The following is a 17,798-nucleotide window of genomic DNA, read 5'->3' as shown; positions in this document are numbered from 1 at the left end:
TCCTCTGGACATGTCCAAACCACTGTCCCTCCACTGGACATGTCCAAGCTATCCATCTTCTTGTCCATCTTAAGCCACAAAGTTTTGTAATTTAACTGAGCTGGTAAATTATTAACCTTTAAAAAAAAAAGTCCAAAGTTTTTACTGAATATGAAAAAACAAAAATAAAATGTTTAATTTAATTCATGAAATCATGAAGGAAAAAAAAAGTCCTACTTCAAAAAATAAACGGCTGCGAGGACGCTCACAGTTCTCATTTCTACCTCAGTCGGACCGTTTGGGACCGATTGCGTGCAGGAAGAGGTTTCTTCTCACCACGGTTCTGATCCGAAGCCGTACCAGGCCAGCTGGAGGATCTGGAAGCCCAATCCCAGCAGAACCGTGTTCTTGTTGCCCAGATATCTCATAAGCAGAGTGAGGAAGAGCGTCTGAGGAAGAGGAGTGTTTGGCAGTGAGACGAGGAGCGTTCACGTTTTAACGACTGCGAGGTTCTACCTGAGCCACGATGGACAGAGTTCCCACCACGCCGATGAACACAGCGATGGTCGTGGACGAGAAGTTGATCACCTGCAGAGAGAACAAAAGAACGTTCTTACATCAAAACCGATCGTTGGTCTTTTGAAGGACTTCCTGTCCCGACCCAGGACTCACCTGTCTCAGGTAGAGGAAGAAGCTGGAGTACTGTCCGGCCTCGGGCAGGTAAGACAGGAAGACGGTGATGCAGATCAGCAGGACCGTGGAGTCCTGACCCACTTTCCTCAGAGACTGAGACAGAGACAGGGGGACATCAGTCCAAGCAGAACTCCCGGACCAACACCTCAACCTCGTTGTTGGTTTCCTGTTTTAGAATCAAACTACTTCTGCAGACTTTGAGCCATTTTAGCTGTTTTCATATCAACAGGTTCGGCTCATTCAGGAGACGGGTGCTGTGACTTCTTTTAGTTGATTTGATTCTTTTTAGAAGCTACGGGCTCCAGTTTGTCTTCTACAAGTTGTAGGTTTTAGTTACTGTTCTGATATTGTCCGACTTTAGCTATCCTTTTGCTACTTGTAGCTAGTTGTGCTACTTTTGGCTAGTTTTGTGCTACTTGTTGCTATTCCTTTGTTGTGTTCCACGACCAGGACGAAAACCGCACTGCTCCTCCTGAATCCGAGGTTCGACTATCCGACGGACCCTCCTCTCCAGAAGCCCTGAACAGACCTTACCAGGGATGCTTAAGAGCGTGATCCCCCTGTAGTTGGAACACACTCTACGGTCCTCCTTTTTGAACAGGGGGACCACCACCCAGTCTGCCAATCCAGGGGAACTGCCCCCGATGTCCACGCAATATTGCAGAGTCGCGTAAGCCAACACAACCCTACAACATCCTTTTAACAACCTGCTTTTAAGCTTTAAGTATTTTAATTAATTAATAAATTAATTTACATTTAACTTTAGCTAGCCTTTTTCTACTTTTAGATTTAGCTAGTGTTTTGGCACTTTGGTCTTTTAGCTAGTATTTAGTTTAGCTTTTTGAAAGTGTTCTTTGAGCCTAAATAACTCAGTTTGAGCTTCTTTGACAAAGTTTAGCAGTTATTTCACGCTCACACAAGTTCAAGCGATATGAAAGAGTTGGTTACTGACGGCGAAGGGGTCGGCCTGCTCCCAGGTGAAGGGCGCCCCCCAGGTGTTCAGCCTCATCTTGTTGGGCAGAGACTCTGGGACGGCCAGCAGGATGAAGCAGATGTCGGACAGTGCAATGAGCGTGGCCAGCAGGACCACCAGGTTGTCTCCGTACCACGCCGACAGGTACGCCCCGATGGCCGGACTCGTCACCAGGCTGGCTGCGAACGTGGCCGACACCTGAGGGGGGGTCAGAGGACAGAACCGACGGTTTTAACAGTCCAACAGACGGCCCTGAGGTTTAAACCCCCTCCTCAGGATTCGGTTCTGATCTTACCAAACCGTAGGCGGTGCTCCGCTCCCTTTCATCGGTCACATCGGCAACGTAGGCGAAGATGACGGAGAAGGTGACGGAGAAAGCTCCGGACATGGAGATCATTGCGAAGTACCACCTGGAAGACGGGAAGGTGTAAACGAAAGAAGCTCAAGGTCAGGCCCAAACGGGCCGGAGCAGAACTGCTCCACGGGGAGTCCTACCAGGGGCTGAGCCTCATCAGAGGGATCGGAGCGCAGGTGAAGAAGACGGTGATGAGCAGGAAGGAGCGCCGGCCCCAAACGTCCGACAGCGCTCCGATCAGAGGAGCCGACATGAAGGACAGCAGACCCTGAGACAGGAAGAGGAGGCGACACGGATCTTAACGTCATCTTTTACATCGCTGCTTTTATTGATGCGATTGTAATCTACTTCTTTAGCTGTTCTTAAAACATTCAGCTCATTCGGGCGAGGGGTGATCCGACTGTTGCTTTTTATGCACTTTATTACTTTTCAAAATATTTAACTTTACTTACGGTTGTTTCCAACAGAAATAGGATCAAATCTTTTCAATTCCATAAAAAATGTTGTTCCCTTTAAAGTCTGCTTCAGCTACTCGCTCTGTTCGTCTGGCTTTGCTACTTTAAACTTTAAGCTAGCATTTTGCTCTTTTAGCTTTCAGCTAATCTGCTTCCTTTAGCTTCTCACAAGTCTTCTGCTTCTAATAGCTTTAAGCAAGTCTAGTTTTAGCTTTTAGGAAGTCTGGCGAGTCATCTACTTCCTTTCAAGACTCTTTAGCTTCTTTTAGCTTTATCCAGTTTCAGCTTCTTTCACAGCCGTTCTTCAGCGTTCATCGTGTTTTCTCAGAACGTGCCATTTCGTTGTATTTTATTTTATTCCCAGGAACTCATAAAGTCGTGAATCTTTAAGGATGAAAGTCAGACCTGACTTCTTCGGCTGTGTGATGTCAGACCTGCTGAAGTTCTTACCTTCACTCCCTGAATGAGTCCGTTCATCAGGAACGTGTGCTGAGGAAACGTTTCATGTAAAACCTAAAAGAAAAGATTAACGTGAACAGTGTTTAAAAACAGGCGTTAATGTTTCCTGCCAGCAGACAGCCGAACTCACCGTGAGCATCGGCGTGGTGAGTAAACCCCAGGCGAAGAACTCCAGGAAGATCACCACCACCGCGTGATACACGCTGGGTCTGCCGATGCCCTGCTGAGGCTGGAGAACAGCACATCTCCAGTTTGTAAATAAATTAAAGTCTCTGACAAATGAGTCAATAACAAACTTCAGTAAGTTCAGCAAGTTCTCCTCTGAGGACTTGGGACAGACAAGTCCATGACCTGGGCAGAGGTGAAAAACTTCATGGTTGGAACACATGGAGGACCACGATAAGTCCTGAGGACCGTCAGACTGGTCTGGTGGGTCCCAGTTTTTAAAAGGAGACCGGAGCGTGCTCCATCTCCTCCGCCCCACTGGAAAAGGGACTTGTAAAGGAGACTTCAGTGGACCAGACCAGTACACTAGAGGGTTCACGGGTCAGTGTTTCCCCTCCCGCCCACCAAAATGTCTCCACTACCTTCTGATAATTTCAGCTTCTTTCTGCCTTTTTAGCTACTTTTCCACTTTTGTGTGTGTGTGTGTGCTAATTTCAGCTTTTTTCAGATAAATTCAAGTTTTTTGTGGTAATTTCTACTTTCAGCTTTTTTTTCTGTTTCTGCTCTTTCAGCTGTTTCTGCTCTTTCAGCTACTATATCTTGTTGATGCTAATTTAAGCTTTTTCAGCTAATTCTACTTTTTTAGTTAATTTCAGCTTCTTCCACTTCATTCTGATTCTTTAAGCTTCTGTTTGTATTTTCAGCTATTTCTTTTGCTGATGTCAGCCCTCTTTTTGTAGCTTATTTCCTAAACAACAACAACAACAACAACAACAACAACAACAACAACAACAACAACAACAACAACAACAACAACATTCATAGCATTTTGGCAGGAAATGCAGTTTCTCTAGTTAATTATAAAACGCTCCAAATGTTTTATTTGTATTTCAGACCACTTGTGCAGCCTGTACCCCCCCCCAGGAACGGTCCAACTCTAAATGTTCTGTGTCCATGTAGATTAATGAGGACCACTTGAGGACATTTGCCTGAAATAGTTCGGGTTCTGTTCTGTGGTTCCGGTGCCTGTCAGTTGATGTTTGGGGGGGGGGGGGGGTCATTCTGTCCGCTTCTCGTTTAAAAGCGCTCGTTTCTTGGATGACGTCATCCACAGGTTTCTTGCTTTATAATTAACGGATAATTATAAACAAGGGGAGGTAAAATGGCGGGTCGTGCACTCACCGCGTCCCCGTCCTTCATCACGATCTTCTTGACCAGCACCACCCGGCCGGCGGCCGCCGGAGGCTCCGCCGCCGTCTCGTCGCACCTGCCGCGGGTCACGAAGCATCCCTGCCGCGTCGGTATGCGCGGTTCCCCGGGAGCTTCCAGGATGTTTCTCTGCGGAGCCCCGAGAGGCTGAAGCGAATTACCGGGGGTGGGGGGACACAGACACGGGACACCGGACAAATGTGGTCCTTGTTTGTGTCTCCTGACGGGTCCGCTGCTGCCTGGCGGGACTGCAAGATCCTTCAAAGATGGCGTCAAGTTACACCAGAGCAGGATCAAACATCCGGTTTGCCGTTTCACAATAAGAGCTGCAATAAACCTATAACTTTTTTTTATATAACGTAAATCCAAATATGAGCATTAATGCGTTTCATTTGATTTCAAATGTTTTAACATTTTTTTTTATAAGAGCACACAATTCAGCTGCAACAATATGGTATGGTATAAAGTTTATTAATTTTAAAAATACAAAACAGTTTCATGACTATACATATAAAAATACAGGAGATTTAAAATGAAAGGCAGCAGAAAGAAGAAGAAATCTTATTATATCTGCCCCTTTTTCAAACAATTGGTTCAATCATCATAATTTTCAAGTCACAGAACAAAATGAATAATTTTTCTAATATGATGCTGGCGTGTGTAAAAGTCTTGAACCAGAGCATCATATTGATAAAATTGACTCAGTTGTGGCGGCCATCTTGAGTCAAGTTCACTTCTAATTAGTCCAAAAAGAGATTTTAAAGCAACTCTCAGAAAGAAATCATTGGGTGTATGTCTAACGGAACAAGTTTCAGGTTGATTAAAAATGGCTGCTACAGCTAATCCACGTTAACAAACTGAAAAATGAAAACAACTCTGTCAATTTTTTAGAAAATGAGGTTTAAACTCCGCGTGGAAGAGCAAACTAAGACCATGAACGGATCGCTCACTAACTTTGTTTCACATGCAGCGACATTCAAGCCATGCTAGTTTCATAAAGTTTTTTTTTTTTTTAATTCTTGTGATTTTTTAAAGTAGTTGAACAACAAATCTCCACAATAAACGCTTTATTTTGGACAAGAACTCGGTCCATTACTTAAAAGGACTGTTTTTAGAATTATTTTTAGCCATTTCCCTCTGAATAATGAACCGAAACTCAATGTGTAAACTGTTGTTGTGCCTACAAAGTCCAGAAAACAGCAAATTTATATTAATATTTATCTTCAGACACTGAACTACAAATCAAAATACTTTAATTACTTAAGTAAAATACACACAAATAAGTACTTTATTGTCACAGGGAATAGTTTTTAGAGGTCAACCAAACTCAAACAAGTTATACAATAAAACTTGTGTGTGATTTTAGAGCTGCCTTCTTTTGTCATGACATTTAATTTTAACGTAAAACTTAAAAGTAAAACTTTACATTTTTAGTCTTTGTCCAAAGTTTTTTTGAAAAATAAACCTTCACTACATCCAAGTTTGAAGCTGGATGTAGTATTTAACTTGCCTGTAGATCCTTCATTATGTTAGAGGACAGAAAATAGTCGAATGTAATGAATTATAGTGGCAACAAATAAAAATAAGTCGAATTTTGGTTGTGAAAAGAAGTTTCTTTGGTGGTCATATTTAAACTCTTACTCTGAAAGTCAACCGCTTCGGGTTTCCGCTCATCGCGCGACATTGACGCTAACGGTCCGGTCCGTTATGTTTATTTATTATGAATCCTTGTCGTTTAAACGTAAACCCGGTTTGACCCGAACCGACCTGGGTTCAGTAGAAAAATCCAACCACAGAAATTGAACCAGAACCAGAACCAGGTCCGTTTGTTTAGTTTTTTAAGGGGATAAAGATAAAAGAGAAAACATTTTGTGACATAACTCAAAACAGACACGGGACAGGAAGTGATCATCAATTCCTTTCACAATAAAAATAGTTCAATGAGAAAAGCAGCTGTAAAACAGTTAATGCTCAACACACACAAAAATAAAAACATTCAAACGTTTTTTACACGTCTATATAAATATGTTATATGTTTTTCATAATCAATTACTTTATTTTTCCAGAAACTGCCTCACGTGTTTGTCTTATTTTGAAACGCCAGCTGCCTCCTGATTGGTTGACGGGTTGAACGCACGGACAGCTCACGTGCAGGTGACTGAGGTCCTTCAGACGCGCGTTTACGTGCGTGTCCATGAATAAAACATTAAACAACAATTATAAAAAAAATAAAAAAAAATTGCAACAAAAGAACAAACGTGACCAGCCGACTGACGTCATCGATGAGCGGCACATTTGCTCAGATGGTTTTAACACGTTTGATCTCTCCGGGATGTGTGTTTAATGTTTTCATGTCTGTTATAATTTACACATTATAAACTAAATGTGGATTATTTAATTAAGAAATCAATTAAGTGTCTATGTTTGATTTAAGCTGGAGCAGCTCTGTTGTTGAATTATCACTTTCATCTTCTACATTGTTGAAACAAACTAAATGTAAAAAAGGAATTTGATCATTTGCACTTTTCAAACGATCATTGCTTGATTTGAGTCATTTTGTTCTCCCAAACTCAGCAGAATTAACCATTGTGTGATTTTCTGCATCTATTTAAACAATTTACTCACATTTTTTAACACTCAAAACATAAGTACATATTTGAAGGACCCATTGAGGACAAACCAATTCATCTGATAATTAAAAAAAACTGAGCAAAAGGATGAAATACTCATCGACTTGTTTTTAGTGATACGTTTAGCAACACTAGTTTGACAGAATTCGTTTCATAAATTTACAATTTGTTCTTAAGAGTGGGGTAAATAAAGCAGAACACGTGTTTCTTTTTATAAACCCATAAAATGTTATATTTTTAAAAGCACTTTATGCAGGTGAAGCTTGTCGTGCCGCCCTCTGGTGGTGAATTTGTGTAACTACAGGTGCTCAGCACTGACACCTGGTGGTGGAAAATGGCTCCTGCATAAATAAAACCAGACTGTTGGAGGCTGACTCAGAACAAACCTGTAAAAAACATTATAAAGCACAGGTATTACCTTTACACAATAAAACAGGTAAAGTGAGCTCCTCATCAAGGTGGAAACTGCACCGATACTCGTTTTTTTATGATCACGTTACCTTGTATTTTCCATAATCTGATACAAATATTAAAGTTTGAGTAACGTTTTCTTCCTTTTTCACAGAAACCTCGTTTTCTTAACTACTTGCATATAAGGATGAAGCTTAATAATGTTTATTTAAGACAAAGTCAATCTTCAAACAAAAGTCCAAAGTTTCCGAGCGGTTCGTGTGACGAGCTAAAGTTTGTGACTGGTGTAGAGTTTTGAACTTGATTTACAAATTTGATGTCATAATTACGGCTTGGAGGCTATTTGTGGCAGATTTTATTTTATGTATCTTGTGAAAGTGAGAGGATCAAGTAATTGTGTCTTTGTTAGCTAAATATAGGCAGATTTTAACAAAACTCTCAGAAAATAATCATTTTTTAAAGATGTACAGCTGATTAACTTCTGGGGCCAAACTGATTCAAGATGGCCGCCAGAGCAAACTGAGCTTAGAAAACAGCAAAATTATCTATAACTCAATTTTATAGACAATAAGCTAAAATTTGATGTGGCAGTAACAGAGATGTTCACGTCCTTTGAGCAGCAACAAAAAACAAAATAACTGTTTAAAACGTCACCATCAACTGTTAATTAACAAAGACTGTTAGCAAAATATCAAATGTGGCTAAAACTAATGTTAGCACATGAGTAAAGCCATCAGTTGATGTAGCTGAAGTTTAACTAATGTGGCTAAAACTACTGTTAGCATATGAAATGAGTAAAGCTAACAATTTATGTAGCTGGAGCTATATATATATATATATATACATAAGCTTATGTAGCTAAAGCTTAGCTATAGTAGCTGAAAATAATAGCGTGTATGACTAAAGCTCATAAATTTAAGCAGAAAATAAGAGCTAAATACATTTTTGGCATATTTAACTACAATTAACTTTAACTTTGGGTGTTTGTGGGTCAGGCCTTTGTTAACCTGAGTGGCTAAAGCCTAGCTGTTCCATATGCTATATGCTAATGTCAGCTTATGTAGCAAAGGCTAATGTGGCTAAACTTTGGAATTTTTGGTTAAAGCTACAAGTCAGAGACACAAAACTTGAGAAAATACACAAATTTGAACTTTGACTCACTGAATTAACTGAATACGTTTCGTAAACGTACAAAACCACAACTACGTCCAAATGATCGGTTGTTTCGTGTTGAAATTCAGTCACAAAACGTCTCAATTTGACCACAAATAATTCTCTTCGTTCCTGCACTTTGTCTCCAGTTGGTTGTGTTCAGTGTCAAAAGTTGGGATATGAGTTTGTGATGACTCTCAGCTACTACCACACGAGCCTCGGCTCCGTGTCTGTAAACTGGACCATGGCTCGACGGCGGGCGACAGAAGAGAAAAGCCAGGCGCTCACAGCTTTGTTAACCTGTTGGAAAAACACACGTTTCAAATAGTAAACAATGTGATTACTGCGCATCCTCTCAGACGGTTTTCTATTTCCTTTAAAAAAAAAAAAGCTGCTCTTCTACAATTCGTCCCGGTCGCTCACAGAACTGAACAGACTGGAAGTCATTTCAGAAAGAAATTAACGCTGGAGTCTGAAACTCTAATGCTCCCACACAGAAAATTGGATTTGTGCGCTTCACTGCCTCCGAGTATCAGTTTGTAGCGGGACACAACCCCCCCCCCCCCCAGCAGCAAGTTGGAAACAGAGAGTCGAGACGTCGCTGCTGTAATCTTTTCAAAAAGAGAGAAAGGCGTGGTCGGGGTACGTATTGACCTGGAGCCTCTTGTCTAAACAAAGTCTTCACTGCACTCGTGACTCCAGACGAATTTTAATCGATTCTAAAAACAAATGGGGACTAAAATCCACAACTCCATCAATTCAAGGTACCCACGGTATCCTCAAGTGTACATTTAATTCACAGATTAATTTTTTTAAGAGAGGAGTCAGATCTTAAAGGATGGTTTGGGCCAACCAAGATGAATCTTACCTCTTTTTAAAGAGTTGACCATAAATAAACCTTTGAGGTCATTTGAGGACATCAGATCCATTTGATGCAGTTAAATTATCTTTTACTGCTTGCCTGTAGTCGGGTTGCTGAGGGAACAGGTCCAGGGAAGACCCCAAGGTATTCCCAGGCCAGAGAGGATACCCAGTCCCTCCAGAGGGTTCTGGGTCGGTCCCGGGGTCTCTTCCAAGTGAGATGTGCCCTAAGAACGTCCAAAGTGAGGCATCCAGGAGACATCCTAATCAAATGAACCACCTCGACTGCACTCCGAGCCCCCCCCCCCTCAAAGAAAGCTCATTTCAGCCACTTGTTTCCAGGATCTGGTTCTTTTGTCCTGATCCAAACCTCACGACCACAAGTGTTGGAACGTAGATACACCACTAAATAGAGTTTTGCCTTTCGACTCCAACCTTTCCTCACCACGACCACCCAAAGCAACACGCTCATTACTGAGGACACCCCCCACCTGCTTTACTTTTAGCTGAGTGCTGACGTTGGTTTAACAGCTGCATCAGTTGGTGTTTCATGGGTTTCAGTCTTAACTTACACGACCACGTTTAGCTTTAGTGTTTGTGGCTGCAGCTAACGTTAGCTTATGTGGCTAAAGCACGGGCAGTGCCACTTTGCCACTGATGAGCGTGACTCTACTCGGCCCCCGTCTTATCGGTTCTTCTCAGGTGGAGGTGCCTCTGGGACTCATTTCCCCGCTCTGTGGGCGGTACAGTAACTGGTCGTTGTGTTCGAACCACTCCACCCGTTGTCGTCCTTAATCGCTCTGTAATCGGACTTCAGTTTCTTTGGCTTGTCCTGGCACTGCTCACAGGTCCGGGTGTGGCCACGGTGCGCCATCATCTCCAGTATCTCTCGGTAAATGCTCTCATTTCATGTGGCGGTGTCCGTCAACCCGATGAGCACGTGGAGGTTCAGATGTAGTTTGCAGTTTTGTTGGGCGGGTCATCCAGTGACTTATCTCTGCTGGTCAGTCAACGGCTGCCGTCGGCTTACGTCCACATCGTCCCCTCGGCGCAGTCTGCTTGGAACCATGAACACGGTGGTCCCATAAACAGGGCTGAGTGGGGTACCGGCGGTGGGCAGGCCCTTAACTGGTGCCAAGTTTGAGACAGAGAAAAAGCACCATAAAACTAATGCTAACCTTTGTAACCACGTTTAGCTTTAGTGTCTACAGCATAATCAGTATCACTGTTACGTGACAACATTTAGCTTTAATGCTTGAGGCGAAAGCTCTCATCTGCCGCATGTATTTAGGAATAAACCTGCTAAGACGCGCCATCTTGTTGCGTTTGTAACGAAACGATCGGGCGATGAGCTCTCAAACGAGCGTCAGTGGCATGTGGAGAGCAGAGAGCGAACCCTCTGCTCCGATGTTAAACCGTGAAAGTCGAAGACGTGATTTACACGGTTCTGGCAGCACGCGGGGGATTTGCAAGCGTGACGGAAACATTACGAACACCGTCGCTGCACTTCTCCTACGAGCTCCTTGATCAGTTTTTCCCCGCAGCTCATTTTTAAAACCTGCCACCCGGCCGTCATCGCTTAGTCCCATAATTCCCCAAATTCACGCATAATCAACTAAATTAGCCTTTATGCTAATTTCTTATGACTCAATTATGTTAAAAGGCAGGCTTGAATGACAGTCGTAATTACAGCCTTAATGTTGGCAGAGATATTACCGGAGAATAACACGGTAATGGATATCCGAGTGTGGGGCTTCAGCTGCCGTACTGAGTGGGTTCGCAGGAGTAAATAAATGCTGATGTGTTTTCACTGATGAGCTGGTTTGGGCTTTTTGTTTTTTGTTGTTGAGCTCCACACAGAGGTCACACGAATGGATGGAAAGACTGACGTTTGAAAAAACAAGTTAATTATTGCGATATCTTTCATCACCCGTCACAAACGGTGGGTGGACATGAACTCCACAGAACAGATTTTAATGCAACTTTAGTGACGTAAACCCTGGATGGACGTCTAAGCACGGATGTATCAAAGCTTCTTAATAAATACTTTACCATTAGAAAGCCTGTTTACTTCATTATAAAAGAGCGTATTTGTTAGGAAAATGCATTTGTCATGTGCCCCGTCGAACAGCTCGTTCTGCTTTTAATTTACATCTCGAGCCTCGGATCCAACTCCACCCTCCAACGATGACTGCGCTCACCCAGCAGAGACTACATCCAGAATTTGGGAGTGGAGAGGACAGAGCGGCCCACGTGCAGTCCTGACTTCAACTGCACTGAACACCGCTGGGATCGACAAGCCGTTCCAAACGATAGTGGCTGCATATGGTTCTTCCACATGCTACCATCGTTTGTCCAATGGAAAAATTGTTAAATTGCAAATATGTTTTATTTCTTTAGACTTCAACACAACAAACTACACCAAACATGAAACGATGGCAGAACAAGATGTTTGGCAGGAACTATCGGGTACGTTTTCATGAACAAACTCAACCCGCTGCTCCACCTACAAAAGTATTTCCCAACAGATACGGCTCCATTTAAAGGAAAATAAATCGGCTTTCCATCGGTAAAAGGTTTGTTGTCAAGAAGCATCGTTACAAAATAAAAATAATCAACCAGTCATCAATTTCCTTAGTTTGTGCGCTAAGTGCACTATGAACTTTATTATTGGGTTTCAGGAGCTGCTTCAGCACTTCTCAACATTTCTCCAGTTCAGGCGTGTTGTCCATATTTAATCTGTCCTAAACCGTTTCACATTCTTTTCTTTGCTGCTGAAACAGAGAAACTTTGGCTCCAATGAACAAAAGGCGACTTCTCCCTCCAACTAAATGTTGCAGTTGAAAAATAAACTCCTGCAGAAACTGTTTTCTGAAAGCTGGGCCTTTTGACCCTCGTGGTGTTGATTTCCAGATAACTCCAGTTTTAATCCCAGAAGCTTTTTGCTGAAATCTGCAGAGGCCCCAGAAGAATTCAACACTTTCAGTTTCTTCTTCTTCTTCTTTGGAAACAGAAGGATCGGCTGAACTGCGTGGTTTAGTTACACGCCTGGTTCTTTTCATTCATCTGCTGTGGTTTTAGTTTTATTTATCTTTGTTGCGGTCAGGTGAACAGATCTTCATTGACCAACAAATCTTATTTTAAAACATTTATATTTACTGTTCATTTGTTGTTTTGAGCAACAAGACTGAAGGACTTTAGTGATGAATAATGTGATGATTCTGTAACTTTTGGTTTCATGGCTGATATTGAGCCTAAAACTTAAACCATTTACAAACCAATGCCACCTTGACTTGACATGTGTTTGTCTGTTAGCAAAATATCTCCAACCAGCAGATTTTAATTAACCTCTCAAAGCTGGATGGACATCTACAGCTGATTAAATTTTGGACTCCATTTAAGATGGCTGCCACAGCTAATCGATTGCCAAAAAAACAACAAAAATGGCTACAACTCGGTTGGCTTTACAGATACGGAGCTCAAATTCAACATGGTAGTAGCTGAGAGTCGTTCTAAACACAAACCATACTTTCTGCCATAAACGTCGCACCGCCCTATAAGTCGCATCAGTCCAAACTCGTCTGGGCCGGTGTTGTGCCAAAAATCGATTGGCTGCCACATGGCGGCCGTGGGAGCGTGCACAGGACTTTAATAAGAATTTAACAGGATTAACGCTTAAAAACAATTATTTGTTTGCTTGAAATTATAGAAAAGGTGCGTCTCAGTTGAACTTTTATTTAATAAATGCACTTTAATGGTCAAACCAGCTGCATTTCACCTGAGCGGCGCGACAAACTGCAGCTGATGTGACGTTTGCTCCAGGAGTTCTGGAGCGAGACCAAGGTGGCTCTTATGGCAAGCCAAGAGTCTCATTAATAACCACTTTACCTATTAATGAGACACTTGGCTTGCCATATTAGTTGAGGGCCCTCTAATGGTAGTGTTCAATAATTTCCATGTCAGAATGAATGAAATCGTCAGATCTCAGACAAAAAGTGGGTTATAAATAAGAAAAATGAATAAATAAATAAATACGTAGCTTCAATGTGTAAGTCGCAGGACATGCTAATTTATTAAAAACTGAGACTTATAGTGAAAATTACGGTAGAATGAGCTTCAACAGATATCACCTGAGATCAGTTTTTAGGTTTGACCAGATCAGCTCTGTCCAAGTCTCCAACTGTGGCGTGAACGGCGGCGGGCGACATGCATTCTATCAATGGACCTTTAAATTTTAAATCTGGATTTCAACATTTTTTCCAAGAAACGGGACAAATCGATGTGCTGCAGTACTCTCATCATTAAAACGTGTCGCAGACTTCAGGTCAGTAAAGAACAAACATTTATTTGTTTTTTTTTACGGAGCTTTTCAAACCATTTGTCTCGTCCTCTGCTTCTTCTGAAGCCCAAACGAGGTTAGAACATCCTCCAGCTCTCCTCCCCGGGGCTCTGGATGCACCAGAACACCGGGCCCGGATCCTCCTAGTCCTGATTGATACTTTAATAAGGACGGAACAGAACGTCCTGGTGCCTCGGCTGATTGTCATATTTGTCACCCTGAGCTGAGGCGGCGAGCGTGAGCGGCGTCTGCGATCGAAGAAGAAAGTTATCAGATGTTGAGCAGCTTCAGCTGAGCAGCGGTGATCCATGTCCCGCTCACAGGAAGAGCGAGGCGTCGTTAGGAAGGATGGACATGCACGCACACACGCACGCACACACGCACGCACAGTGTGTATCATATCATGGCTGTCTTCACACTGAAGGAGGATTTACAAATTTGCAGCGATCACGGAAGAATCTAAAAGACCTAGAGATCAGGGTTGTTCAGTTCAAGATGGCTGCCACAGCTAATCAATGTTACCCAACACAAAACAATTGCTTGAACTCTGTCAGTTTTACAGAGATTGGTGTGGTAGTAGCTGAGAGTCATTCCCAACACGATGGTTTGAATTAAAAGCTACCGTCATGATGCGTCCACCATCACAGGTCTGAGTGATTACTGAGCTTTGGCCCTGACCCCGGTAATCACCAAGTGCATGGAGCATATCAAGGCCCACATTCCACCTGGCCTTGACCCACATCAGTTCTCCTACAGATCCAGCAGATCCACAGATGACATCGTCTCCACACTGACCTCAGCCACCTGGAAAACCCCGACACATGTCAGGATGTAGACTGGTTAAACTGTAGACGCTGTGGCTCAAATCTCTACAACTTCCTCACAAACAGGCCTCAACACGCCAGGATGGGCACCTCCACATCCTCCACTATCGACTTGACTGTCGGTGTGCCCCAGGGCTGTGTCCTCAGCCCCATCCTCTTTAAGCTGTATTGCAATGTGTATTGCATATGCTAGCAACAAATGCTAGAGAGCTCCTGCCCACGATCCTGCCCAATGAGTGAGGGACACACTCAACGGAGACAGATCTACACTTGAGCAGAACCAAATAGAAATTTGAGTGGTACTTAACAATGGAAAAGCAGCGTACAAGAAGACCTCGGGGCAGAACCCGACCTCAGAGGTCAGGGTCTGCCCTGAGTTCTCCTCTTACAGATACATCCTCTCTGGCCAGGGAACATCTTTGGATCCCCAAGTGTGCACCTTAAGATAAGGACGGTCTCTGTTGGACCCGTTACCTCAGACACCCGACCACAGATGAGCAGTCCAAGACAGAGCTAGAGATCTTTTATCAATTCAACATGCAACTGACCTTTTGATCACCCTGTATCTACTTTATCTCATTTTCTGTTCCAGTTTGAATCATTGTGTTTAAACCTGGAAATTGAATCAGTCATTTTTTAAATTGCTTATTGTGCTTTTAGGCCCGTTCACGTGTTCATTTGATCAGTGAGATGCAGCAGCTCGTTGGAGACTCCGAGGAAAGACGACGGGACGATTAATGTTTCGTTTGGAAGCAGATTAAACCCCGCTACGTTTATCAATACAAAGTACCTTCATATGTTTCCAATTCCAACACCTCCTACACCCGCTGTAATCATATTTCAGGAGTTTTGTTGTCCGGGCTGATGACTGCCGCTGCCGTTACGATCGTCAACATTTACACCTGATTTGATTTTAAACCCATTCTCTGTCATCTTTAGGATGATGTGAGAAGGATCAATCAAATTCATTTCTGCCAGATGCAGGTTTGGTTCCTGTAAACAGATAAACAGTTTTCTTTTAAGATGTTTGTCAAGTTATTGAGAACTTGCGGAGTCGCACCGTCTTGAGGTGTGGGATGGTGATGAACCAGAGTTTTACTGAAACAAATTTAAAACTTGGTGTGGTAGTAGCTGAGAGTCACACGCAACACGTTTTGAGCGCCAACAGATTGCACAAAATACTTCTTTGAAGTCAATTGTATTTGTTAGCAAAACTTATCTTGCACTACTGAATGTTTTTTTTTTTTACTTTAAGGAAATAAACCCATAAAACTGATTAACTATTACAGGCAACCAAATTCAAGATGGCTGCCGCCGCCAAATGGTCTTATAAAACACAAACATGGCTACAAACCAGTCATTTATATAAATAATGAGGTATAATTTGGGGTGGTTGTAGCTGAGAGTCACCCAGAAAGACCCTCTGAGCACAACTCATTGTGAGATTAGCGCTTAAAAGCGTTAGCCTTTACCGTTGCAGCTGTTAGCAAAATATCTCACGAACCACTGGAGAAACTTTCACAACGTATTATTTGGACGTACTTCTACAACTCAAACTTTTGGCGTCAACTTGATTCAGGGCGGCTGCTAAAGCTAATCAACATTAGCCGACAAAAAAATAGCTGTAAATCAGTTTTCCAGATATTGAGGTCAAACATGCTGTGGTAGTAGCTGAGAGTCATCCACAACACTTCTGATATGCTGTAGCTAATTTTGGCCTTTTGTGATTCGTTCTAATAATTTCAACTTCGTACGCTCCTTTCTCTAATTTCAGCTTATTTTAGCCTTTCCAGCAACTTTCAGCTCATTTCCGTTTCTTTTCTTTTTTTTTTTTTAGCCGATTTCAAATTTGTTGTAATTTATTCAGCCACTTTCTGCCTATTTTAGCTTATTCTGCTCATTTCTGCTGTATTCGGCCTTTTCTACACGTTACAGCTGTTGTTCTCTTCTGCTTCCTGCTTTCAGCGAACGCCAGCTGTTCAAATTCAACCCTCATTAACACATCAGCCACGGAACGTTTTCAGCTCCTTCGGCTGCAGTTTCAGCTGCTTTCAGCAATCATGATCCAGTCAACAGCATCCGCGCTGCAGTTCTGCAGAAAAAGGCGTTTCTCTCGCCGTTTTTCTTTTGTCAGGCTTCATTTTTAAACGATTCAAACATATTTTCCCTTTAAGCTCTCCAACAGTAATTGTGTTTTCAGTCTGTTAAATGTTTAATGTTAGTGCAGCGTTTACGGCCCTTCGGTCGGGTTTTATTATGTCTTCACCTAATTGGAAGCACTCCTCGTCATCGGCTTACACCCTCGATTGGTGTTCGTGTGGACGCATTATTTTCCTCTCAGGAATTCTCCCCTCCTGGCGACCCGGAGAAGCTCCAGCACGCCGATGGGACGACGGGACACCCGATCCCGAGCGGGGACCTCCGAGCCGTCTCCCCAGCCAAAACGACCCGCGTGCTGTAACGAACAAACGCCGCCTCGGTCCAGACGGGCCGCAGGAGAACGTGCTTCGAGTTAGTTCTCTGCGGGGGGGAGGAGACGGGAAAACATTGACGAGGAGACAGGACATCGGAGCTCGGTTCAGTTAGAGCCCTCGTCAACATCCAAACAAAAGCCCAGGGTGTGTGTTTGATGTGGATCCACGCTGGGGGGACCAGATTGAGTTCAAATGGATAATAACGGAGCAGGAGGGGGTCGCCACGGGGAGACAGACTGATGATGACATTACCGCCACAGAAAGAGATCAACACAGATCTCCAGATTTAATGAAGGCTGAACTGTTTATACACTTTTTTATTACTTCTGGTTATTGAGTTTGAGGAAACCGAGCGCGACGACGTCTGCGCCCCCAAACTTCACGTCGCAACGCCACCGACTCATAAACTCTGATGCTGGAGTCAAACAGAGCAGGTCAAACGTGATTACAGCTAATTATAACTAAAATCATCATTACGGCTTTAATGCCGGCGTTGCTGCGAGACCGTTCTTCGTTTTCACCCGTCTGTTGTTAAACTCTTGTGATGTGTTCGCACGGTAACCTGTGAGGCCTCGTTTGGACGAACCTGAAGCATCATCAGAGCCAAACGGCAGCGGACGCCTACTCTGCTTTGTTTTACCGCTCCGCTCAGATTCAAATCAATAACGGTGGTTACTGTCTGCCAACAAAAACTAAACCCTTTAAAGCCCACACAGAATTAAAAAAAACTGAAAACGTAGTGTTAGACACATGAACAATTTCACAGGACAGCGATAATCTGGATTAATTTCACTGTAATTTTAACGTTTGTAAAAGTAG

At 43.0% G+C, this 17,798-nt stretch overlaps 1 protein-coding gene across 1 annotated transcript in view; it reads right to left on the bottom strand.

Annotated features, from left to right (window-relative positions):
- Positions 1-4,352, bottom strand: part of LOC119424734 (hippocampus abundant transcript 1 protein) — a 5,737-nt gene extending 1,385 nt beyond the window's left edge. The window contains exons 1-9 of the mRNA XM_037692233.1: positions 4,262-4,352; positions 3,045-3,143; positions 2,906-2,968; positions 2,141-2,268; positions 1,941-2,055; positions 1,625-1,843; positions 652-765; positions 496-567; positions 316-428 (exon numbers count right to left, since the gene is read on the bottom strand). Coding sequence (XP_037548161.1) covers positions 316-428; positions 496-567; positions 652-765; positions 1,625-1,843; positions 1,941-2,055; positions 2,141-2,268; positions 2,906-2,968; positions 3,045-3,143; positions 4,262-4,279 — 941 coding nt within the window. The 5' untranslated portion in view covers positions 4,280-4,352. The remainder of the gene's footprint in view (positions 1-315; positions 429-495; positions 568-651; positions 766-1,624; positions 1,844-1,940; positions 2,056-2,140; positions 2,269-2,905; positions 2,969-3,044; positions 3,144-4,261) is intronic.
- Between the last annotated feature and the right edge of the window lie 13,446 nt (positions 4,353-17,798).

The sequence above is a fragment of the Nematolebias whitei genome, chromosome 18 (genome assembly GCF_014905685.2).
Source record: "Nematolebias whitei isolate Nwh7 chromosome 18, NemWhi1, whole genome shotgun sequence".
In the NCBI taxonomy this organism is placed as follows: Eukaryota; Metazoa; Chordata; class Actinopteri; order Cyprinodontiformes; family Rivulidae; genus Nematolebias; species Nematolebias whitei.
The sequence above is the reverse complement of the archived record's forward strand: the minus strand, read 5'-3'. Positions and strand labels throughout refer to the sequence as shown.